The 27146-nt window shown below is 39.3% G+C and overlaps 1 protein-coding gene and 1 long non-coding RNA gene across 4 annotated transcripts in view; one reads left to right on the forward strand and one right to left on the reverse strand.

Annotated features, from left to right (window-relative positions):
- The window catches only part of LOC147176898 (uncharacterized), a 58127-nt gene extending 56525 nt beyond the window's left edge, over nt 1–1602 (reverse strand). For both annotated transcript variants that reach the window (XR_015094315.1, XR_015094316.1), the window contains exon 1: nt 1052–1602. This is a non-coding gene — a long non-coding RNA (uncharacterized LOC147176898). The remainder of the gene's footprint in view (nt 1–1051) is intronic.
- Nucleotides 1117–22351, forward strand: LOC147176899 (homeodomain-interacting protein kinase 3-like). Of its 2 annotated transcripts, none has more exons than XM_086070635.1 (8): nt 1117–1573; nt 2077–2268; nt 2347–2528; nt 3363–3486; nt 3772–3882; nt 3954–4040; nt 4105–4298; nt 21319–22351. In XM_086070635.1, exons 1-8 carry the CDS (start codon nt 1313–1315, stop codon nt 21488–21490), a joined length of 1323 nt encoding a protein of 440 aa, XP_085926761.1. In that variant the 5' UTR covers nt 1117–1312; the 3' UTR covers nt 21491–22351. The 2 variants fall into 2 exon arrangements, with proteins under 2 accessions (XP_085926761.1, XP_085926760.1); XM_086070634.1 differs by lacking the exon at nt 21319–22351 and adding an exon at nt 6205–6745 and having other exon boundaries at nt 1118–1573.
- The last annotated feature ends 4795 nt before the right edge of the window (nt 22352–27146 follow it).

Below are 27146 nucleotides of genomic sequence, written 5' to 3' on the forward strand. Positions count from 1 at the left end.
ACGAGTGACTGTGGCAGTAGCTTTTCTAACTTTCGCCAACGGTAGGCAACCCTGATCCTCGAAAGCCACAGTCCTGTGTGTTTTAGATGTCTCCCTCCTCCAACACTGGTGAGGATCATCGTTATCAGGCGTCTCTAAAGCTTGCTGACGAGCTGGTCATTTGAATCACCTGTGTTGACATCTAAAACACGCAGAACTACTGCTCTCGAGGACCAGGGTTGCTTACTCCTCTCCTCCTGGCTTATGCTTATGTATTTGAAACAATCACTTGACTAATTTTGCTGTATTGGATTTTTTTGTATTGCCTCAAAAAAATGTTTCTACAGTCCTATTTAGGAATCCCTAAATAGTATTTTTCTCGAGTTAAATTTGCATTAAGCTCTTCACCATATACCAGTGGCTAGCTGTTTCGGTTAGTGGAAGTGATTATTTGAAAGAGTAACGTGCAGTAGCCACAAATGTTATTTCTTATTCAAGTTTATCGTGAAATAGCAATCTCTGATTAATGACACAACCCCCGTCCCCAACCATTATAGTGTTAAAACTTAATAGTAGGGCAAATGGCCTTGAACCAAGTGCACACTTCATTACGCAGAGCCATACCCAAATGGGATATCTTAAGAGAAGATAATGATGAATCACAAATTACATGGATTTACTACGCACTGTAAAGCCTGCTTTGTTTGCCAAACGAACTTGTGATTGTGTTCTGACAATGCTGACATAAAGTGAGGTCTTCTTTGTCCAAGTTAATGTACAGTCTATATGTATATCTAAGTTCTAAATGTTGCAATGTAAAGATAGGCTATAGAGGCAAAATCAACCACAGCGTACCGGGTCTTTAAACTAACCCATCATGTATGGAGACAATAACAGTGGCCTAGTTAAAAAAAAATATATATATATATATATATATAATAATTTTAAAACTCTTTAGACATTCACATATTGAATCACTTTTTTTTCCCCCAACTCCCTGTTAGCAACATGTTAAGCGGTTTAAGTGACAAAAGGAAAACCAAACTCTACGTGTGATTTTTACAACACTTACGCTGCTCGCTCGTCACAAACAACAAGAGCCGGCTCCGGTCGACTGAAGGCGGAGAGCAAAATACTGCCACCGTGGAGACTTTGAGGCCCTTCCCGACACATAATATCACCTCGTTCCCGTACCCGTGACGATAATGTTACGTTACAACATGAACAACGACGGCATAAAGCGCTTGAAAGTCAAAGATAGCGTCTCCATAACTACACCCGCGGCCGGGGTGTTCCTCAGTTTCACTTCCGGGCGAGCTGACTGGGGCTCCCCATGTCCTCGACAGAAGAGTCGTGCGTACACGCGGACGACCACCCGGTCCTCCACAGGATGGACTCTTTCGGCTCCGAGGACAACCAGTTTTCACCCGGAGCCCGAATTCATTCCAAGTCGTCTGGTTATGACGTACTGTCGGTCCTGGGTCGGGGTGCCTACGGGAACGTGGTTAAATGTCGGAAGACCACCGACAACAAGACAGTGGCGGTTAAGACTATCAAGAACCACGGAACATCAGCCAAACGGGCCATATATGAGGTGGGTGACGTCCATTAACCACCTGTACGACTTGCCCCCGACGTGTTTCAGCAAGAAACTGGTCATGTACATTTGTCATGTTTTTTTTTTTTTTTTTGTCAGGCATGTTTGAAACAAACAACAAAACATTAAAAACGTACTGTTTTTCATTAGATTATAATTATGAATATTTTTCTTACAAATATTTATTGTAATTATAACCGGTGTGCACATGAAAATGTTGGCTCTCAAAGTCAAGTTTGTTATGTTGTTTTACAGTAAAATAGGATGAGCAACAAATCTACTGACTTATTTATTTATTTTTTTATCGGACATTGGCCAGTGATGGCTTCACGCAAGCATCATTCATTTGCCATCTGGAGTTGGATATAGAAGCTAAAGCCTTTTGCTCTAAGGGATTGAGTCCTTATCAGTCTTCAATAAGTGATTGTACAAAATGAATAATGATTATCTCATAGAAAATCCATCCCAAGTTCTGTACCACTTATGTTATGTCTTCATAGATTCTTGCCCTGTTAAAAATCAAAAAGATGGATGCTGACAAATGCCACCTGGTGCAATGGAACAGCATCTTCAGCATCACCGGACATGTTTGCATCGAGTTTGAGCTGTTGGACAAAAGTCTATATGACTTTGTAAAAGAGCGAAATTTCAGGCCTCTCCAACTGAAGGAGATCAGGCCAGTAATCCATCAGGTATGTTACCCTCGGGGGGGGGGGGGACTTTTGTAATGTTGATCTTGTGATGTGGGACTTGTTGGGATGACCTTTTAGCTGGCAGACATGCTGGACCACTTGAAGGTCTCGCAGATCATACACGCGGACCTCAACATGGAGAACGTAATGCTGGTCAACCAGGTGCAGCAACCGTACAAGATCAAGGTGATCGACTTCGGCCTGGCCGCTCAGTTGTCCACCATCAAACAGGGCGCCCTCATTCAGACTCTCCCCTATCGGTGAGTCCGATTAATTCAGTATACGTTGACTCTCATATGTAGTTATGAGGTCACCAAATTATTGGAAATATATATTATAAACTTAACACCACTGCCTTTATAAATTACACGGTGTACATCATCATTATGAATTGTTCTGTGGGTTTACATATTAAAGAAGAAATCCGTTCATTTTCCATTGCGGTTGTCCTCAATAGGGTCGCGGGTGAGCTAGAGCCTGACCCAAGTGGCTGTCAGAACTACAAATAACCATTCACACCTGTAGACAACTTGGTTTTAAACAAACCTATCATAATCGAATCTTAACACTACTTAAACTAATTTATCATAATCTGATGCTACACATTTGCAAGGAATTTACAAGTCCACACAGGAAGGCCTGAGCAGAGATTCAAACCGAAAAAAAAACTTTGTACTGTGAGGCCGATGCGCTAACCACTAGTGCCGCATGCTGCCAATGTTGAAATTAAAAGGCTATACATAGTTTGGCCAAAGAACATTCTCACCGAAATGTTGAGAAATTTCATTTTTTAATGCAAGTTTTATACTGCAGGTCCAACTGCCAAATTCTGATGCAATCTCTTTCTTTCAATGTATATTTCAATTGACACGGAATACATTGACAGCGCAGAAGTAAACGGAAGTACATACAGTAAAAAATACAACTTGGAATTGTGCTACCTGTGCATAATAGTGTAAATCTATAAAGTATCAACTTAACAAAGCCATTTTAGGGGTTATTTTTTGTGTAATGCCTTAAGTTTGGGAAACTAGTCGTTTTTGGGTAATTACGCCCTCTTCACACAAAAGATTGTTAATCATCTTGCTCTCTAGGTCTCCGGAAGTCCTGTTGGGTGCACCATTCACGGAAGCCATAGACATCTGGTCAGTAGGCTGCATCGCTGCATTTTTATACACAGGCGCACTACTCTACCCTGGAAAAACTGAATACGACATGGTAAGTATAAGTAAGTATACATTTACCCTACTTTGAAATGTCCTTAACAACAATACAGTGAAATTTGTGTTGCAAATGTGTGAAAAGTTCACCCCTACAAACAATTTGAACTTGAGTCCACTTATGTCACAATTTCTGATGTACAGCATGTTCTTGTTTTGTAACACGCACTGTTGTGGATGCCTCTTTCACAAAGTTAACTAGAATAAATGCTAGAGATGGATGAATGGATGGACGAATCGATCCAAATTCCGAACGATATTCAATTTGGTGTTGTATTTTCAGGTCAGGTACATTGTGGAGACTCAAGGCCAGCCTCCAGACAATGTTCTTGAAGCTGGACTGCAGACCAGCTGCTTCTTCCAGATGGAGCGCAATTTCAGCTGGAAGCTCAAGGTGTGTGCCGCAGATGGCTTTTCCTTAAAGAATACAGAAACCCAGGTTTGCCTTGAGCCTTGTCTCTTCAGACACCAGAACAGTACCAGAAAGAGTCCACCTCAGTACCCAAAGAGAACAGACGCGTTAAATTACGCTCTCTTGATCGCCTTCTTCATGTAAGCAGTCTATCATATTCACTTGAAAACAATGTCAACGTATGACATAGGCAACCTTATTTAGTTCCAGCCGGGAATTTTGAACACCAGGCATATCGCCAACAAAGCGGCCAAGACAGTGGACGTGCAGAAGTTTGTGGAGATGCTGAAGGGAATGCTGCAGCTTGACGCCGGCCAGCGGTTGACGCCTCGCCAGGTGCTGGAGCACGACTTCAGCACCATGAGTCACCTGGAGCCGCATCGTGACACCAGCTCTCAGTAAGTCAATACTGTGGAGCCATGATGGTGTTTGCAGGGGAAATCATTTCCAAGCTCAACTTTTCTCAGTCATTAAACTCAAATTATTGTTTCCACTTAAAATAAGTCAGTTGTCCAGCTTTAAAATGTAGTCTTTTTTTTTTCTTGGAAGTCTGCACTGGGAAATTCGGTAATTGTTAAGATCCTTGAATTATAATTTATACATTATTTGCATAGACATTTGAAGTACTAATTTTTAAACTATGCATATCAAATAATCTAAATTAGCCTGATATTATTGAATAACGCAGCATGTGGGCTTCTAAGACAAATGGTTTCTGAAGTCGGACATGAGAGACCAGCACATATGCACCTACCTGTTTATTTTACACCCTACAACATTAATTTTAGTAGTGAGGTACCTCCTGCAGATAACATGAAAAGGTAGGAAATGTTGCTGTATGCTTTGAATAGGGGGGGGGGAAATGTTGCCATATGTTTGTTGGCCACACAGACACACAAAACAAAGCAAAAAAGGAAGCCTCTGACTGTAGTCCAAATAATGAAAACAAAAATTGTTTTTTATGTAAAGATAACGTGAGCTATTTGTTGCTTTATGTGCTGCTGTCACTCATGTAAGTCTTTTTTTTTTTTTTTTACTCACTGTCCAGTTGTTCCAAATACACATAATTAACATTACTCGGGTTTCCTCCCATATTCCTAAAACATGCATGTATTATAGACTGAAGACAAGGAGCAAATTAACCAGGTATCTTGACATTACACTTCACTTTGCCACATTCAATAAAGCTGTAACATTTATGAATTGTAAATGCTGTCTATTGCCAAAGGTGCCATTCAAGACTTTTAACTGTGTGCAGCAATGCTGTGTGAATAGATTACAGTATACAATCATCAAAAAGATGTAGCAGATTAAATTACTGTCTATACTCTATAGAGTAGTCCTTCTCAATTATATTTTTTCAAATGATTTGTTAGGCCAAAGAAGAAAAAAATATTTTGCGCCCCTTTTACTCTATGCGCAGTTTCTGACAATGAGAGTGCCACTTACTGTAGTGGATGTGCTATTACACTTAATTCTAATATGGCCCAAAAAATAATAATCCGAGAGTAACACACAGTTTTACGACGTCTTATTAGGGCCACGTATCAATACAATTTTATAAAAGGTGGGGTCAATATTTAGAGAAAAAAACTCGTAAATTTGCCACTTTATTAAGTCGCCGATTTGCGAGGAAAAAAAACTGCCAATACTTTTCAGTCAGGTTTTCAAATATGGAGATAGTAATTGCTTTTGCCGAGATTAACCAAACATTCACTCTTTGAAGCGTTGGGTACGGTCAGCGACAAAGACGCCTCGCTTTGCGAAGGTCCACACCCTGAGGATCAAGCATTTAAATAATTTGTTAAAATTTATATTTACTTGTACTGTACATTTATGTTTACAGAATTATTATTCATTTTAGTCATACTTTTTTTTGTTTTTGGTACAAGTAGCTAAGTTGATGTGCCGAATCTGCTGCTCTCCGTCATTCACTTGCATTTATCTAAAGTATGCTAGCTTCTGATTGGTTAGTGTTAGCTGATAAGGGATCAGGACGTGTTGACGTTCTCGCTGCCGTGTATGGCGAGTAACGTTTAAATTAAGAATGAATCCGTCTCTATCCTGCCTTTTTATTTTATAAAGTGTCCCATTAAATACCAACAAATCCTCACATTAGACAATAGCTATGCGATGTGTATATGAGTTTCAGATTTTTTTCTCTCGCAAATTTGCCACTGATATACTCAGTTTTAAACTACTTTCTCAGAATATTACCCCTTCTCTAATAGGCCTTAATACGCCGCTGTACAGTTTAAATTTAGTTGCACAGCCGGTACAAATAAATGTTGGCTTGTCTTGCAGCGTGCAGTCGTGCTATCACATCATGTCTGTGTGCTCCAACAAGACCACGCTACAGTCGCTTGACGGGACGGGATTCGACCCGTCGGCACTGAATGAGCCGCATGATGACGAGCCGTGTTGCTGCAGTCCCACGTCACCGGAAGTGTACGAAATCATGGCCCGAGGTCAACGATCAGACCCAAGTTGACATAAGGGCCGGTGGTAAACGGGAGACGTCCAATTGATGATGAGGAGGGACGTTGTGCTTTCTCCTCATCTCTGTACATTACAATTACAAACCAAATGAACAGTGTTGGAGCTTTACGAACCTGTATTATGTTTACACTCAACAGTCATGTAAGAAAGTAACACCCAACAAATCGAAGTCTCATGCTCTACCGACTGAGCTAGCCAGGCGTCATTGCTTGAAATGGACAAAAATGTCTTCTTTTTTGTGGATAACGTGCTTCATGTTCCTTACATACCAAACAACTTTGTCTGAGCAGTGTGTCTGTTGGATCAGGAGATCAAATGTGCTGTACATAAAACTATCAGAAGTGGAGTGTTTGTCCATCTCTGTTTATAAACGGTCTACTTCCTGGTGTGTGAGGGATGACGGAACAAGACTGCCATTGCCATTATAATTCTTGGAGGGTGGACGGTTACGTTGACGCGACCGTAATTGGTGAAAATACCTATCCGTCCTATTGTTTACTGTTCTACTATGTCAAACAAAATGAGTGCCGTGGAAGTGTGCGGCCTAACAACACGGAGCACGTCAGCGGAGTGGTGGTTTATCACCACTAATACAAAGTAAACGTTACGCGCTCTCTAGCCCATTGGTAAGTGCACTCTTGCCCATCTGATAGCTAATAACGGAGCCATTAAATGGACTGATAACGTTCGCAGCTGTGTCCTCGTCTTCATTCCGCCGCGCCCCTCCGTCTTTTCCCGCCTCACCTCGGCCTCCCATCCCCGCCGCCTAGCCCTTTAATCCTCCAATAAAACCTTATTCTGCGTCTGCCGTTGGCTCCAGGAAATGAACAATCCCCCAAACACATTTCTTGATGAATGTAGTGTTTCATCACTTTGGTGCCCATGCGTCTGATTTGTGTGCAAGGAGACTTGGTGGTGCTGCACTGGAGGCTTAGCAGATGAATAGTCCATGCCTGGGAGCTGCTTAGTGCACGGCACACATGGGACGAGCTGGCTGCGTTGCAATGCGACAGCTGGTTTAACTACAACTGGTGATACATTATGCAAATGAGAGAAAATCTTCCATCTCGGATTGTTGTTGATCACATCCAGAACTCGTGGCAAATAGATGGAAGTAGATAAAGGCAGCGACTTTGTACAGAAACTTTGCAAAGTGATTAGAAAGTTGCAAATAAGTTCACGTTGTCCTTTGGTCCGTCATCAATCTCGCTCAGTCCGACCACCCGTTTGTTTGCTTCGTCCTCTTTGTCCATCTGTCGGTCATACTGTCCTCCTACTAGACCGTCCTTCCATATATCTTGTCGGTCGGGTCATCTGTTAAGTGGTCTGTGTCTCGGTCTCTCAGTCCATGCTTTAGATGTGCGTTCATGTCTCAGATGTCTGTTAGTCAGTCTGGCTATTATGCTGCCAGCCATCCATCCATCCAGCTGTCGGTCATCTGTCGGTCAGTCTGTCTTTGTGTCCATCCATTTATCAGTACATAGTCTTGTCTGTTGGTCCGGTCAGTCTGTCTTTGTGTCCATCCATTTATCAGTACATAGTCTTGTCTCTTGGTCGAACCGTCAGTCTTCTGGTTGGGCCATACATTAGTCTTTGCCTGTCCAACCAGCAGAGGGTTCTTCCAGAAACTGGTCCATACAACCTGGCAAGTCTGTTTAGCCATCTGTTGGTCCAACCATTTGTTAGTCTGTCCAACAATCTGTCCGCCCATCAGTGTGTCTCAGTGTATGTCCAATGTCCATCTTGTCTAGCCTTTTCATTACTCGTACAATCTGTTAGTTGGTCCATTCAGACATTTGACAGCAGGTCAATCTGTCCATGTGTCCGTTTGTCTGAGTTGGTCTGTTTGCCTTTCTTATCAGTTGGTCATTTGTCTGTTACTCAATCGATCTGTCTTTTTAGTGCTACACCGGGGCTAGTGGGGCAACAGCCCTGTTAGAAATCTGTAGCCCCTGTTAAGCCTCTCCAGCATTTTGTGATATTCTAAAATATATCGATAAGCACCACCTTTATAGCCCCGGAAGAGAAAATAATTCTGGCATTCTTGCCAAATGCGTTGGTTGGTTGTCGCTTGTACTGTAAATGTACGTTGGTCAGTCTCTTGTTAGTCAGTCTATTGGTCCATCCGTATTTCAGTTTGTGTACCTTTACGGATCTAGAATAGTTATGATTGACATGACATGACTGTATCCAGCTTTCATATCATATTCATATTTAGGCATTTACTGTCTATACATTTTGAATTGCACAAGGACTGGGCTTACATTTTTTATATTGAGTTGATTTTTCTTTTTAAGCCTGATATCGATTCATAAAACCATGAATTGATTATTTTAATATCTCAATCTCAATATCTCTCTCTAACCCCAACCCTTAAAATAAATAAATGAATAATTTTTAATAAACTCATGAGAATCTAATTATAAAAGGCCGGATTTTTTGTATTTTATTGTATCTTACTGTTTTCTTGAAATTTACTGTTCACGTGAATTTAAAAGTATTTTCTTACATTAGATTTTTTTAAAAATTTGTTTTATATTTACAGTTATTGAATTAGAATTATGAAAATATTTTCTCATCTCATCCTTGTTGAATGTCAATGTCTTAAGTGATTATAATACGTGTTACTTTCATTAATGAACTAAATCATTTGACCAGTTACCGCAAAATTTAATTAGGAATTTATTGTTTGTGCAGTTTTTATCATGTCCTTGATATTTAAGAAGAATTGATGTTCCATAATTAATCAATATTGGATTCAAGTGAATCGGGGAAAATCTAAATCAAATCGATTTAGAAACTTAGAATCAATACCCAGTCCTAACTTGCACAATCATTAATGGCTTCATAACTGCACTTGGTGTGCATGACAATGTCAAGTAATTATGCAAAATCAAAGCAAAGCAACAACTACAGGAGCCTGTACTTACCAAACTGAAGTGAACCTTCATGTAATTATTATCAATACCAGAATGTGATAAATGCTGAGTATGCTTTATTGTTCTGTTGTTGAAACGCTCTATTTATGCAAACACGGTCTGTTTTTTTCTTCCATCCAATCCACGGGGAAGGTAATTAATTTTAAAGACAGTGATGTTGCCCCAAAATCACAATTTACACTTCAAACCACCTTGATCCCATGCAATTTGCATACAATAGCAAAGATGAAAAAAGGGTGCTTCAATGTCAAGTACAAGCCTTCCATCCGTGTTCTCCTCTGCGGGGATGCTGAGGTCGGCGCACCTGAGATGCTCAACGCAAAGCAGTGAGTGTGGATGAGGCTGGTTAGGTGTAAACAAATGGTGGCTGCCTCAGAGGGATGCTTTTATGTTCGAAGTTATCAGAGGAAAGGGCCTCAAACAGTCCAAATATTTTTTAGGGGTTATCCTTTACACACAAGTTTGACTAAAAAAAAACAGTTTGAATAAACAGGACGTAAAAAAAAGGGGGGGAAAAATAAAAGCTTATGCGTTTACGTAGAGGGATTTTAAAAGTTTGGTAAGAAGAGGCTGTCTCATGCGGAGTATGACTTTTGTTACCATGACGACCAGGGGCAGAGCTAGGGCATGTGATGCCTCTAGTGACTTATTGGCAACAAATCAAACCACTTTTTGGGGTATTTTTTTTGCTGTATTAGACTGCTGGAGACTCCCAAGAGATCAAGACTGTGAATGAATACTGCTTCTGCAGTACTCCACTGGCAAATTTAACCTCTATCCATGCCATGCCGTGGCTGAATTCTGCACAAAAACAACTCACTGTGGGGGCATTCTTAAATTAATTAGCCCAACTCTTTACATAACCATGGTTCAGTGTCATGTTTCGCTTCTGTGGGGGTTGGGTTTTTGTTTGTTATGGGTGTTCTTGTTGTATTTGTTAGTGGTTGGTGTTTTTTGTCTTGTGTTCCTGGTTTCTTACCTTGTCTCGTTATGTCTAACCACATCCACCTGTGTGTCTTCCCTTCCCGAGGTGTGTCTCATTAGTGTTGGTGTATTTAGTCTGTTGTGTTTGTCCAGTCGGTGTGGGTGCATTGCCTATGTTATGTGTGGAAGTTCGTGCGTCAAGTCCTCGACACAGCCAAGTCCTCTTTGTCACAGCTAAGTAGCCATCGTCATCGTCAAGTCATCGTCACAGCCAAGTCGTCATCGTCACAACTAACCAAGTCGTCATCGTCACAGCTAACCAAGTTGTCATCGTCGCAGCTGACCAAGTCGTCATCGTCACAGCTAATCAAGTTGTCCTCATCGCGGCTAACCAAGTCGTGCTTGTCGCAGCTAACCAAGTCATCATCTTCACCGTTTACCAAGTCATCCTCGTCACAGTTAACCAAGTCATCCTCGTCACAGCTAACCAAGACGTCCTTGTCGCAGCTAACCAAGTCGTCCTCGTCACAGCTAACTAAGTCGTCCTCGCCACAGTCAAGAATTCATAGTCCCAGCCAAGTCAAGTCAAATCAGGTCCTGTCACGTCACACTCGTTTCAGTCATGGTGACCAGTCTACTCATGTATTGTCCAGTCATGGCGATCAGTCTACTCACCTCCCGTCCAGGCATGGCAACCAGTCCACTCATGTCCCGTCCAGTCATGGTGACCAGTCCTCTCATGTCCCACCCAGTCATGGCGACCAGTCTACTCACGTCTCGACCAGCCCACTCACGCCCCGTCCAGCCATGGTGACCAGTCTACTCACCTCCCGTCCAATCACGGCGACCAGTCCACTCATGTCCCATCCAGTCATGGTGACCAGTCTATTCACATCCCAACCAGCCCACTCACGCCCCGTCCAGTCATGGCGACCGGTCCAGTCACGTCCAGTCATGATTGTCTGCTCACCTTTCTCCCTATGTTTCATTAAAGTTCCTCATATTGCGTTTCATTCCTGTCTCACTGCCTTCCTCACAAACGAGCAGAAGACTTGGTTGTTTAATATCACACTTGATGGGCGCCACTGGGCAGACATTTTACAGAGACTTCACTATTTGTATGCAAGCAATTAGAAATGTGATTTTCCATATGTTTTTAAGCACCCTTGTCAAGTTTGGGATGTCACATAAAAAGCCCATTGTTTGACTTTGAGATTATATAACTTCTGAATGTCACTCAAAATCAGTAGTGTTCACAGATGTGGAAAACCATTTGGTTTGAAGTTCGATTTACCGGTAATATAAAAGTCATACGGAAGACTTCATAGCACTTCAGTCAACTTCTGTGGGATCCCACTCAAAATCAATCTTGTTCTTTCATCTATCAACCTTGCCCTAACACATTAGCTGAGTATAATGCACCTGTCCTCTGTAAGACACATTAAACATTTGTTGATCTATAAACGCATCCTGGGAGATACCAGGCATCACCCCGGTTATTGATTTTTTTTTGTCATACTCGTCATCGTAATACTCCATCTTCGCCGCTGCCAATCCTATTAGGATGGGAAGGAGGGATGGTTAGTGCGTGAATACTGGAGAGGAGACATCAAACCTCAAAAGCATGAGGCGACTAATAATGGCAACTGTGCACACGGTCTCACGTCATGTAACATATGCTACAAAAGTAGTACTTTTAAGATGAATTGCCTGGCACGGTAACCTTGATACTTATTTTTATATGTTTATGAGCAATTCCTGAGGGCAAAAATGTCCCCCACACTTTTTTCCAAAATATTTTTAGACTGAAACCTTGACATTCTTTGCCTATATTGCTTGAATATTCCTCGAATGAAAAGCCAGCATCTTTCCAACGCATTGTTTTGTATTAACTCTTGAAATGTTCCCAATAAATCATCTTTGATCACTTAACAACTAACTCATTTGGTTCTCAGCATGCCATACTAATTACCGCACATTATAAATAGAATGTCTTTCTACGAGTGATTAATTGGCTTCCATGTTGCTACTTAGAAACAGTATGCTGCCACAAACACAGGGAACATTCCAAACCAAATCAAACATGAGAGAAAGCACATTAAAGATCATTTTGTATTAATATTTAGGCTTTTTCAAACTCATTGGAAATCGGGTCAGTTACAAAGAGCGGTGACGAATGAAAGCAAGCTGTTTACTAATTGTATATTCTACTGCATGTACAATGTAGGGCTTACATGGATTGGTTCAGTTAGTCTGAGCCTACTTCATCCTTCTTGCAGTCTTATGAATGTTGAACTTCTAGGCCTTTATTGTTTAAACATGCCGTCATTTGGCTAATCTGCTAGACATGTTCGTTTATATATTGTACTCTATGTCTGTCTATCAATTCCTGATAATTAGCCTTTTGGTAACATGCTGGTGTGGTACTTCCATCCATCCATTTCTATCTTGCTCAGCGAGGCTGAAGTCTATTCGATCTGACACTAGGTGAGAGGCGGGGAACACAATGGGCTACCTGCACAAGAGTTTTCACTCCCGTTCAACAATGGGAATGTAATGGAAAGAACACGGAACAGCTCATTGTTTTACTTTAGCCATTAGCCCAGTTTTGGGCCCCTGGACTCCGGCCCTCGAGGACCGAGTTTGCCCATCCCTGCATTAGTCTCTCGATACTTGGGTATTATTAAGGAAAAATTGCATTTAAAATGGATGGTTGGATGAGCTATTTGTCGTTTTGTGCACTCCTTTATCCAAATGCTCAAAACTAGCATGTACTTCGAGAATGGCTATGATTTGCCCATGTTAGTAGTTATATGCAAAAAAAAAATACATTAATGATCTTACATTTAGTGTTTTGATCTTCTCCCTTTTTAATAGCTTGAAGAAACATCAATACCAAGTGACATAGGGAGTGTTTAGGTTTGCCAGACATTCCCTGCGGAGCTGATAAACTGCAAAAAACTGAAAAAGCAGCATGATTGGATTAACATTGACCCGTTGGACAGAATCGCCGCTCCAAATGAATGATAATGTCCATTTTTGGTTGCACACTGCGCTTGTGATGACGGGAGGGGGAGATACAGTTCTAGATAGAATGGATTCTCCAATTTCTTTAAAGCACTTTTAAAAAAGTTGCTGTCAGAAACAGTTTTGCAGAAATACCTCCTAGAACACTTTGTAATTCCCAGACTTGTCAGAAGGAACTCATGCGGTTGGTTGGAAGGCAAATATTTTCATTGTGCGCTGTCGCTGGCCCAGACAGAAACAAGCACATCGCATGTACTTTGTATTTTCAACAAGTTCGTGTCTATAATGAGACAATATTATAAAACATTTCCACCATTTAAAACAGTTCCCAGGTGTTTTAATAAAATGCCCAACATTTCTTTAGGCAACAGGAATCTTAAACCTCTTAAATATCATGACTTTATCCCTTCATGTTAATTAAAAGGCAGCAATGCAGCAACGATGTCACGACATCAACCAAAATGTTTCCAATCTGTTCAGCTGTCATCTACTAGGGTCCATCACAATAATAAGAAATTTAAGAGCGATCCCTGTCCTGCACAGATTGTGTTTTATTGCAAACTTTTCACTACACCGCAAAGGTGGGATGCGTGTGGTGCACCATTAACTTAAAAAAAAAAAAACTTACTAATTAAAGTGCTTATTTTTCTCATTTTCATATCCAAATGAGTTGAACCGCAACTCACAGGACATTTTAATTATGGCAAACAGAGAGTAGCTGGAGTGTTAAATTACTTCATAATGCTGTGGTTCATCCAGTAGGCTTTTTAAAAGGTTTGAAATGTAATCACGAGGGTACAAAGAGAGCGAGAAAAACAGCGGCCCTGATTGTATCCTGAGGTAAAACAGCGCAGTGTGGGAGAAGCATGCGGACTCTGGGGAGGCTCTTATCAATGCTGCCTACCAAACACTTCCTGTTGAGCTTTAATAATCATTCTTGGTGGGTATGTGGCAAACCAACTTCTGATTACCCAATTGAAACTCTTTTTTAATAGCTTCCCCTATGAACCGTTTCGTTCGCTAAATTCTAATCACCAATTTGTGTGTTTGTTTCGAGGGAAAACGAACAATCAATGGTACAAAGACCTTATTTTGGGGGGGAATGTTTGATGTTTGTGAACCGTGGCCCAAAAAGGAATACAGTATATTCATTTCCACTAAGTATTTTTCTAAAATTTGTGTCTTTTGTGCTTGGTTGTTCAATAATTAAAACCAGTCTTACATGACTGTAAATGGATGGATGGATAAAGTATATGTGGAACAGACAGATAAGTGGAGACCGATCAGTTGTGTAACAAAATCTGTGATTTGGTACTGCTAACGACGCATAACCGACCCAATTGTGACCAGGCATTCAAAGTAAGGATTTATGATCGTAAATAATGAACACATTTTATCATTTGCGAATGTCAGTCCAAACTGTTTCTGAACAAATTAGGAGTTAAAAATAACTCTTAAAACCCCGACACATTAGGATAATTTTTTCATCATCTTACAATCAGGCCTATGTTAACTTTTCCCGCAAGAAAGGGAAATTGTTCAAATTTAGCCACTTAGTATATGTGTAGCCCGCTTTATCAGACAGACTAACTTTAGCTTAGATTCTATTTCTTGTTCTATTAGACGATTAGCACAAGGAAAGGAAATTGTTCAAATTTAGCCAGTGAGTATGAGCATAACCCACTTGGCCATACATGCTAACATTAGCTTAGCTTATTCCATTTCTTCTTGAAAATGTTTGCCGCGAGGAAGGGAAAATTAGCCAGGTAGTATGTGTGTAGCTCGCTTCCACACAGGCTAACATTGAGCCTAGCTCACTGATCTGAATACAGTATATGACTGTATAGCCGATAGGCTAAGACTTTTGAAATTGCGAGGCCGCCATATTGCTTCTCCCAAGAAACGTTTCTCGGCATACGATCCTATACATTTACTGTATTGAAATTGGAGAACATTTGAGACATTACTTTGATTTATGATGTTTTAAATTGTTAAACATAAACAAAAGGACTTAAGACTTTTTACAACTTGCCTGAATTACATGGATACATTATATGCCTAATGATGTTTGCAGGAGGAAATTTCTGTATATTTTATTAAAGAATTATAACTAATTCAACAAAAGATGCTTCTGCTTCTAATGAATTGAGCGATAAAAGAAAAAGGGGATCTTCAAAGCAGCACATACGGTCCACTTGTTAATTATAATTTTTTTTTACTTGTTAAAAATAGTGACCAAACCGCCACAGACCCTATACGAGCTGCATACGAGCTGCATATGTCTAATCTGTACGTATACCGTATAGTTTATAGTTTATAGTAGTCTGCTCGCGAGATGGGAGGAGCAAGATGGCCGCCCTGTAACTTCAACGGCTTGCACGGACGACGCGCGTGTATTGGCTATCGGCTATCCAGTCATATATTCAGATCAGTGGCCTAGCTTCTTCTATATCTGGCTCTGTATTTTGCGTCTGTCCGAATCCTCTGTAGCACCATCCTGCCTCTTACAGGTCAGTCTTGGTATGACACAGTAAAAGCAGTAAACAACACATCATATCCCCACTTTTTTTTTTCATCAAGTATGGGTTCTTTGACTTACCCCACTTTCATAGACTTGATACTTGTTTAATGATGACCATACTGCATAATGTTTAACGCAGAAAAGTGGACTGGTCCATAATCCTGCTATGAATAAAAACCCTTATTAAGAAAAAGGCCACTAAACACTTTAGTAGGCTGGCTGGTGCAACTCATTAGCAGCCTCTTTCTCATTTATTATTATTATTATTTTTTTTTAGAGCATTGCTTGTAGTGTTGCCCATAGAAACTGACAGAATATTTCATTAGAGGCCTTGAATATTTCATTTGAATGCACATCCCTGGATGCGTTTCCTCCTGCCTTTCATTCGCAAGGAATCAGGCAATGCCACGATTAAATGCAGCTCATCAGCATATGAAGAGAAGCTCCCTGAATATGATCTCAGTCCCATCGTTATTATCATTATGTGTATTAGTTTTTTCATGTAAGATTTTTGCAGCTGAGATTGCATAAATGACGTAAGCATCAATGAGCGCAAGCCTCGCCTGCCTGGCTTTCTTTCCGAGGGCCTGTGGCCTGCAGACTTTTCCGCTCGATTCTCCTCAGCCTCTCCGCCACAGCGTCACCATGGCAACCGCTCCTTGTACTCACAAAACTTATCTAAGACACTTTCTCTATAGATACTTCTACGAGATGTGTGAAAGTAACTACACACAACCAAAATTGTACACATGTAGACAAAATTGTTAATTCTTAAATGAAAGAAAAAGCCATAGTGGTCACGACAATAACCTGAATTTGATCAAATAAAATGGCAAATTAGGGCCACGTATAAATAAATTGGCGAGAAAAAAAACCTAACTTAACGAAACTTACGAAAAATACACAAAGCGTACTAATCGTGCCTAGTAATGGGTGTCATGTTAAGCATTCGCACTTTGAAGCGTTGGGTACTGCCAGCAACAAAGACGCCTCGCTTTGCGAAGGTCCACACCCTGAGGATCAAGCATTTAAGTTAAAATAAATATTTACTTCAAATGTTTGTTTCCAGAATTATTATTTACACATTCATAATCGTTTTTTTTTTTTGTACAAGTAGCTAAGTTGATGTGTCGAATGTGCTGCTCTCCGTCATTGACTTGCATTTGCCTAAAGTATGCTGGCTTCTGATTGGTTAGTGTTAGTCAGCTGATAGGGGATCAGGAAATGTTGCCACTCGAGCTACCGTGTACGACGAGTAAAGTTTCAATTAAGAATGAATCCATCCTGCCTTTTTATTTTATAAACAGTGTCCCATTAATCACCAGCGAATCCTCACATTAGAAAATAGCTACGCTAGTGTATTTCTCGTAGGTTTTTTTCTCGCAAATCTGCCACTTGTGAGTTTTTTTCTCGGAATATTGCCCCCTCCCTCTAGAAAAAATATATATTTATACGTGGCCCTAATACGCTGTCGTACTTACCGACTTCACAACTAGAATAATAATTAAAAACACAAAACACTAATTATACTGCATAAAATAAACATGATCAACATTATTTTAAAAAACTATGGCGGCCGTACCGTTTCGTACATTTACACAATCACCGTCACTATGATTGAAAATGTGTCTTCTCTGTTTACCATCGAAACAAAAATCACCTCCAGCACTGTGGGGTCGTGACAGCAGTTTACAGCGGCGCGCTCTCCCGCTCACTCTCGAGCTGTGTGTCTGCACGCCTTAGCGCATATTAGCATAAATGTTGCATGCTTCAAGATGTGTTCTATGGGACGACACGCGACAGCTGGCGTCGGTGGCCGACGAACGTCGCGTTATCACAGCGCTGCAACGGAGAGGCAACACACAGGAAAAAGAGCCTTATCGTGTTGACGCGTGAAATATTTACCGGATTACCATCGTGCAGTGAGAACCACAGCGTCCTATTAATGTTTAAAAATGTTCCCACATCGGAGGGGATCTATCATTTTGCTCGCTACTTCCCGCAACGACTGAACGTAATGTTCCGACCGGGGGCACCGCCTTAAATTAATTCTTATTAGGCGTCTAAAAATAGTGGCGGGGGTTTGAGGGTCCAAGCCGCCTCTAATGTGACAAGCACAGAGGGAGCATCACGACCAGCCAGCTGCCACTGGAGAAGCAGCCTGCTCATCATTACTGCGCTAAATGAATACGAGCAAACTGATAGGGTCTTGTGTTGTTGCGCTGCTGCTGGAATTGTGAAGACATCAAAGTTTGATGGGAAGCTGTTTTGTCTGTAACCTCCACCCCCCAAAAAAACATTATTTTTTTGCGATAAGAGCAAATGAGTTTTAAAGTCAGTAGTGAAAAGAATGTCAATGGCAGGCAAAACTTTGGGTACACTCACACTTCAATGCATAAACGAACAGAAACTAACCTTAACACCGATCCAAACCATAACCCTAACCATAGCCTTAACCCTAAACCTTGAGCAAAACACCTAAATCCTGACTATGACCAGACGAACAACCCGAGCCTAATTTAACCTAACCCAAACGTAATCTCTTATAACCTAATCCTAACACGCTCACCACTAACCGAAATGATAACAATAAACCTAACTCAAACCCAACCCTGCAAGTAAAATTGAGCGTTAGCAGATCTGGTAGCTATACAAGCAAGATTGCGAGGGTTATGGGCTGACGGGATGTTTGACAACAAATCATTTGTATTTGTATTTCCAAAGGGAGCCCGTTGTGCCCCTTGGAACTTTCACACGCTTGCACCCTAAACAAAGTAAATGTGTTACTAACACAATTGTTAGGACATCTCACTACAATATGGATGACAAATGTGAATATGCTGCTGTTCCTGAACACCAGTCTTGCATTGTAAAAGTAAAAACTAATAAAAATGTGTCAATTATTAATGTTGAACACTTTATAATTATAAATCATTTGAGCATTACGTATTTATTTGCTTTTCTCTCAGGACATTCGTTTTGGTGAATAATCCTGGTCCCTATGTTTCATTTGAGAAGAAAAAATTTAGTTTTATATTTAATTTTTTCACATTTAACATTTTTTAATTACTTGTGTATTCATTACTCACACCTGTCATTTCACAGTTTTGAATGTAAAGTTCATGTGTGCTTTTAGAGGCAGTAAACATTCCTTTTAGTATTCTCCATTTTTTTTTTTATAATGTAATTGGTTATCTTTAATTTAAAATCAAAATTGTTAAATGATGACTTATTGTCACGTTTCATTTGGGTTAAAAAAAATCTGTAAAGTTTTGATATCTGTACTCTTTTTTGTTGTTGTTGTTTTTTTGTTTTTTTAAGCCAAAAGAGTAAACGGTATCATATCAAATCAAAATTGTCTGGTATCGCCCAGTCACTAGCCAAGAGGACAAAAATAAATTGACTGTGGATGAGAATACCGGTTAGCCTCACTAGCTCTGGATATTCGCTAGTAAAATATTCATACCAGTGGGCCAGTGGCAGTTCGACCACAGAACTGGCAGCAAAAAAACGTGCACAAAGTGAAGCTCCATGTTCGTCGGCAAAATCTTACATCCAATAATTCGCGGACAGCTTCTGTGTGTTAAAGAGTACTTTATTCAGTATACAAGTAGTATGATACAACACCCACCAACATCACAGCACTTTTATCGCAACAGCCGAATCGCTGAAGAAAAAAAATGCTTGAGACCACTACGGTGCCGAAAAAAATATCAGTGATGTTACCGGTTAAGGCCTTTTTAGAGTCAACTAAAAAAAAAATGTCTTATTGTCATCATTCAAACCCTAGTACTAACTTAGTATAATAAACATTACGTATTACCGTGATATTTATGCAGTTTTTACTTTAGCTCTTAGTATCAGAGGTAATTAGATTGTACAGGTGTACACAATGAAGTGTCTGCTACGTGTGCATTTAATGAACCATGTTGAGTTGAAGTGGATTGGGAGTCTTTAATTGGCAACCATTATCTGCCTACTTAAGTTGAGACTGTACAGTACAAAACATAACCCTCACAGGCAATAATGACGTTTTCCACAAACAAAATGACCTTTTATAACCCCCCCCCCCCCACACCCACACACACACACACACACCCCACCGCCACCATCATGTGGAACCAATATTGGAGTTATCTTTTGTATTCGCGGTCCGTCCCCGAGAAAAACGGTTGTCATGGAAATGATTTTCCAGAGTGGGACCTGCGCCAATTAACTATACGTCGACCTTGAAAATCCAAAGCGAGATGACAATCATATGAGAAGGGGAAGTGGTAAATGAAACGCATGGTGGATAATAAAGGATGGCAAAGCCACCACGGAGAACAATTCCAGAGAGAAAATAACTTCATATGGTATAATAAATATAATGTACAGCAACAAGGATTTACCTTTACCTTTTTCCGTACATTACGTCACTGCCAAGAGCAAAACCAACCCAGGTTCTACCTTTGGCCACGATATAGCAAGGTATCCTGGTAAAAGCCATTTTAACCCGTATTATATTAAATACAAGATATTTTGAGCTATTTCATGAGTATAATATATATATTTTTTCCCATTAAAACCCTGACACATGATCTGACACATACATTGAACAAATGATCCATTAGAGGGCAGTGTCACCCAGCTGATGGCTTTTCCAGCGACTTTGTAAGATTGCCCCAATTGAGAAGAGACGCCTATACTTATTGACTTATTTGCTCCCATAAACGTATAAATACGTTCAATTTTAACTATTACCATGGTTCCGAAAACGTATTTATACGTTTTGTTTTGTTTTTATGCTAGAGCATACAGAAGGCTTTGATGCATCCTCTGAACTGAAGAGAAAGCTAAAAGCAATGGTAGTTAATACAAAAGCGGCCAGCAGGGGGCAGCAAAGTATAAGAGATCAACCAGGGCCATGTTGCAAAAAGGTCCTTTCCCATGGTGTTTTAAACCGATTTGTAAATAATGATTAAACTTAGCTGTATTTTAATGTTAATTGCTGCAAAACGGAAACAGATATAAATACACTTTCTTTTCCTGATGAAAGAAGAGACTCCATAGCAATAGAACACAATATTCTGTGGGCCTTGCAAACTCAGTCAAAATCCAGTAAAACAGCCGGGAGCGAAGGGGGTTGCTTCAGTGAAAATGGCTGGGAGTGCATGAGTTAATAGTGGGAAATGTTCTTTCTGATTTTTGGAAATACTCATATGTTTGATATTGAAAGCATTGTGACCGGATGTATCAAATATGACACAAATCAAGTCATATGTGGAAATTCTTTGTTCAAAAGGACTAATAAATACTCTATTTACAAAGAATCCGAGTTTTCTCTCATATTTCATGGTTTAGGCTTTATCGGGTTAAATCAGAGGCAGCAACAAAATGTGCCAGCATGCCAGTTGTAATCGACTCAATTCCCTGAGAATTCATATAGTGTGTTTATGTGCCGATTAATGGCATTTGTATTTCTTTCGTTGGGCAAAGTTGGTCAAAGTATCACTGTATGTCACACAGGCAGGCCATGGACCCCGCTGAGAGTGCTTATCAGCGGTCAACACAGGTCCAGGAAAATCCATTGACTGGCTTCGCCGTTGCCCTATTCACCCGAAAATGCACCACCGTGTTCTTCTGGGCTCTCTGTGGATCTCTAAAGACAACACAAGGAGGGCTATTTAATGCCCCATAAAATTCTGACATCACCTTTCTGTCGTAGAGAAGGACACAGTCAATTTGACGGGCTAATTGTGTGTGGCATAATTAATCAATGTCTCCTGAACGGCAAATTCTCCCCGCGCTCGCGCCGCAGTGTCGTGTGAACGCTGTTGAAAGCACGAGGGTAATTGAGGGCCAAGCAAGTGAGACTTGCATAGAACCCCCTCGCACCCGCACCCTCCCCCGTCCCTTCATTGTGTTACTGCCTTTTATTATGATTCCACCTCAATCATCCTTTCGTGGATGGCTGTCCAAGGCAACGGCAAGAAACTAAGGCACAATGTCACATTTAGAAGACTGATTGGGGTCAATTCCATCTCCCAATTTTTGGGTCTGGTCTTCCTGCAATCAGGAGCCAACCCCCGGGTCAAAAATGGATTCACCACTGGATTCTGTTTATTGATATTGCAGACAGAATTGGATGTCAATATCTTAAAATGCATCTTGTTTCACACAGATGATTAAAGATGATTTGGCAAAACTGTTACCAAACTTAGCATTTAACTCATTCACTGCCACTGACTGCTATATACGTTAAAGATTCTTTTTTTTTTTAACTGCGCCGGCAGTGAAAACGAGTTACGTCAAATGTGAAATGAAATCAAATTCAAATCGACTTTATTTCGAGAGCACTTTGACATCAGATGCAGCTGTAACAAAGATTTTGCAATAGTTTGACTTTACTCTTGTAAAATATTTGTTCTTACTCTTTTTTTGTCATCACAACCTAATGTGACATTACTACTGATTTAGTTGTGATTTTGTTTTGCCCTATTACAATTTATTGTTGTAATATTCTGAATTTGTATTACCTTTTCACCCATGAAATTGCAGCATTTTTCTTGTATTAGACTATATTTTACAAAAATAAAACTTTGTTCTCATTAAATAAATACAGTATGTTCTCATATGTTTATATATATTTTTTCCCTCTAAAAACTGATTCTGTAATATTTTGACTTTTATTATTACCAAAAAGTACACTTTTCTCCCGCAGTGTCTTACAATATTTTGACTTTATTTTTGTAATTAAATTACATTTTTTGATGAAGGTATTGTTCATGTACAACTGTTGGGAGAAATGTACAATAATCCAAAATATGGGGGGGGGGGGGTCGAGTATTTAAAAGAGGTGTGAAAATACAAATATTGTGACATATCGCAGTTTAATGTCCAATAATTTAAATTTTATCCGACAACTAGATACATTTATATGGTACACAGCAACAGCCTTGGATGAATTTAACTTGAGTAGAAAAAAAAAAAAAAAAAACCTTCCCTGACAATTAGGCACGCTTCTCGGCTGCTAACAGGATTTAGACACATGATAATGGTGATAAAAATGAGACATTAATAATATTGTTATGTTAATTAAATGCGAGGGGATTAACGGCAGCAGTAAACAGCAGACTGGGGCGAGGGGGGGCCATTGGGGGCCTCTGACATGTTTCCAAAAAAGCATCCATGATTAAAACATGCATTTGGATGCTCGCTCAAACAGACCTTGTATTAAATAAATAGGACATCAAATTTGCAGGAGATACATTATTTCAATCTTAAATGTGGATATTATAATGATTTGTTGTATCAAATTGTGTATCTTTTCTCCCAAATTACAATCTTTTTTTTATATGAATGGTCTAGTCTGACTATATACTTAAAATTATGTCTTTGTTCCTATAAAATAAAATAAAGCAAATGTAATATTTGATGTTTTCCTTGTGCCGTTTAAAAAGATAATATTTCAAGCTTTTTCTAAATCATGCATGCTCCACCAAAGCTCAGAAGAGTACGAAGAGCCCTGACTGTTTTACTGTGACTGCACCTATCTCAGTTTCTTTGGGGAGGGGAGGGGCGGAGTTTTTCTTACCTCATTTGAAGCCATGTCTTCCTTTGTCAACTGTGGCTGTCGCTTTTAAGATCGTGCACGAACTCGCACGCGCGCACCACGAACGAGCCTGACACAGATGTTGCTGTTACGCTTTGAGCCAGAGGTGGCAGTCGCGAGTCAAAAAGTGACAAACTGCATAAAGATCCTTTAAAGGGGAAGTCCAGTCAAAAAGTTTCATGTTCCGTAAACACGACATTCTGATTAATATTGTTTTTTGTGGGATATGAATTAAGTAGCAAATTCCACTTTTTTTTTTTACATTTTACATTGCATTGCCACTTGATGACATCACAGTGCCTAAGAGCTCATCTTGCAAATTTCACAGCTCACCTGTTTCCTGAATTTGGTCATGTGATGTTCGCAAGCTAAGCTGTAATTTTTCACCTGAATTATTTTCTACTCATAAAATTCTAACTTTTTGAACATAGCACTTAACCTTTATTCTCACAATTTCCCAAATTCCAACGTAAGGCAATCTCCTTTTCCTTCATATGACTCTTTGCTGCCCGCCACATTAATAGCCCATACACCTACTTCGACATCCGCGGTGTGTAAACATTAACGAGCGCGCCTAGCATTCGTGCGGTCGTGCCATCTGCAGTGTTTGCCGCTTCACACAGCTGGTCACGCTTCCACGGATTTGTGGACCGATTCTGCCGAGAGTTCAGGGACGAATTGACACGCAGGACTAACGTTAGTGTAACTGTCGCAGTTGCTGTAAAGGAAAGGCGAGAGGAGAGCGCGGGGGCCATGCCGCGATGGAGAACGCTGTGACGCCGCTGGCTTGCCTTCGACCTCGGCGTTTTCCGGGTTAATAGCGAGCAATCCAGGTCAGAGCTTGTTGCACGGTGATTGATATGTTGAAATGGATTCCGAATTGGAATCCCAACACAAGGGGAGAGAATTGAAAGGGGATATACCAGGTATCAATATTGATAATGTAATTGTTCTCGTAATTATAAATGTATTCTCATAAAAGTTCCACTTGTTCCCACCAAAGTCTTTTCTCATAAAATGCTATAATCTTGGAATATTATGACTTAATTCTAAGAATATTAACACGTTTTTCTTGTTATTCCAGCAAAATGTCATCTTTTGTCTCATGAAGTGCTTACTTTATATTTATATAGTATTGTCTTTATATTTCACCTTCATTCACAACATTTATTTCCTGATCAAAATTGACTAACGCTTGTAATATTCCAATTTTATTCTTATAAAATGGCCTCTTTTTACTTGCCAATTTTCAAAGTAATATTTGGCGTCAATTTAAAAATATGTAAATTTTTCTTTTAACTCATTCACTGCCATTGACGGCTATAGACGTCAAAACTTCATCTGAACTATTTATTTTAGTTCAACATTTTTTCCCACTTTTGTTAGTAGAGTATGAAAACCTAGGAACATAGGGGAAAAATAATTGTACATTTAGAACAGATATAAAATTTGTGATTAATTGTCAGTTAACTAGTGAAGTCATGCGATTAATTATTATTATTTTTTTAATTAATCGCCTGATGCCCCTAATTTTTTTATAATCTTTTCTCAAGAAAAGAAAAGATTATTAAAAAATAAAAATAAAATAATTTAAATTACTTTTAAAAAAAAAAGAAGAAGAAAAGATTATAAAAAATTAGGGGCGTCAGGCGATTAAAATTTTTCGTAATTAATGGCATGACTTCACTAGTTAACTCACGATTAATCATACATTTTATATCTGTTCTAAATGTACAACCCCCCCCCCCCCCCCATACTCAAAAACAACAAAAACTTAAAAGTGGAAATTTTATTAAACTAATAGAAATAGTTCTAATGCATCTATAGCCGGCAATGGCAGTGAATGAGTTAATATTCTGACTTGTCATTTAGACACACATTTTTGGCAAATTTTTCAACATTTTATTGTCAGAATATTGTTTTCTGTTACCAAAATCCGCAAGTAAGCGACACCCGTCTAAAATATTTTTATAGAGATGACAAAATAAGATGTCACATGATTGCACCAAAGCAATACTTTTATATTAGATAGGGCTTTAGAAAAAAAATGAAATAAAATACAGCAAATAGATGAATTTTTCAGCATATGTCAAACTCGGTTAAACATAAGTCCAAAAAGAGGTGAATTTGTGAGTAGTGAATATGTGGAGGAATATTGTCAAAGGTTTCCAATAAAAAAGTAAATTGATGTCCCCAGTCCCACACAGATACACTGTATATCCGATAGTTTGCATCCTTTCCTCATAAACGTCGTCAACATCGTTTGCCTGCAGGCCATGTGTTGGAATACAAGAAGTGTTTTGGTGCCACGTGGAATAAAAACAGAACGCGAGAGGGATCCTGGGATCACTCCATCGTGGCACAATGACTTTCAGCGTTTGCCAGCAGTTTGGAGGCGGCCAACGCTGAAGCTGAATGGCCTGTATGTGACATTCATTCAAATGCTAGCGTGATGGGAAATCATTAAAATGCTGAGAGCTCCCATTGGCCAGGTGTAAATATGAATTCACTAATGCTCTGTGTTTTCTAAATAAGCGCAGCTGTTCATAAGCTCTGAACTGGCTTTTTTGCTTTGGAAAAGGACGCGTCGCTCGGGGGGTTTTTTGGTTAAAAAGAATGAGGTTTAAAATAGAATAACGTCACAACTGATAGATTTTTATCCCGCGCCGCCAACGACCTGCGACAACAGCAACAGAGGCTTAAGATTAAATCAATCCATCTAAAGGGCACATCGACAGTTTTCATCATTCCCACGTCATCTTTGCCATTCACTAATTTTCACATTCAAACCCAACATATTAGCATAAATCCAAAAAAGGGTTACACAATACACACTAAAGGTCGGAAGAAAATAGTAACTTACAAGGCCAAAGTATAGACACGTTTTGAGAACAAATTTCTACAAACGTCTTATTTGTAGAGGGGGGGGGGGGGTTATAGGATTGTGTTGAAATGTTATGAGAAGAAAAACATACATTTTCAGGTAAACATTTTTTTATTAAATGTCAAAATACTGCTCGAGCAAAGTTTTTAATTTTATTTTTTATTTTACGACATCAAAGGTGGACTATTACAAATAAAAATGAAAAATAATCAACATAACATGGAATATTACAAATGAAAATGTAATTACAAGAATAAAATTGGGTGGTGGGGGGGGGGTAATTACAACAGTAATTTTATTTAAGGAATAAATCCAAAATTATGCGAGAATGCAATCATTTTACGAAAATTTCCCAAACTCCCCAAGTCATAGTTTATATATTACAAGATACAATTTATCAATATGACAGTTAATTTATAAGAACAAGATGTAATTCTATGAGAAATAAACACATTTTTATACAAATATGATGTGGTTTTAAGTTTAAAAAAGAAAAAGAAAAAAAGGTTGAACTAAAGAAAAAAGACATACGATCAAAAAAAATACAGTACATTTTTTAAAAACTAAAAACATTTAATAAGTAAAATAATTTTATAAATATATATTTTTACTGACATTTAAACACTAACATTTACAACAAAAGTAGTCAAAACTACAAAAATACGCTTTTAAATTATTAAAATTATTTTTTAATAGTTTTTCATATAGAGCAATACAGAAGGTGGATGGATGGATATGCATTGTTTAAAAGTAAATACATCTTTTATTTTTTAGTGTTCTGGTGCCGACACTAAAAGTGGTTGTCTGTTTGAATTTACGATGATACAGCAAACAGCTTATTTGCAGTTTGGCATTCAC

Source organism: Leptonotus elevatus, chromosome 3 (genome assembly GCF_054856555.1).
Source record: "Leptonotus elevatus isolate MCC_2025b chromosome 3, RoL_Lele_1.0, whole genome shotgun sequence".
Classification (NCBI taxonomy): domain Eukaryota; kingdom Metazoa; phylum Chordata; class Actinopteri; order Syngnathiformes; family Syngnathidae; genus Leptonotus; species Leptonotus elevatus.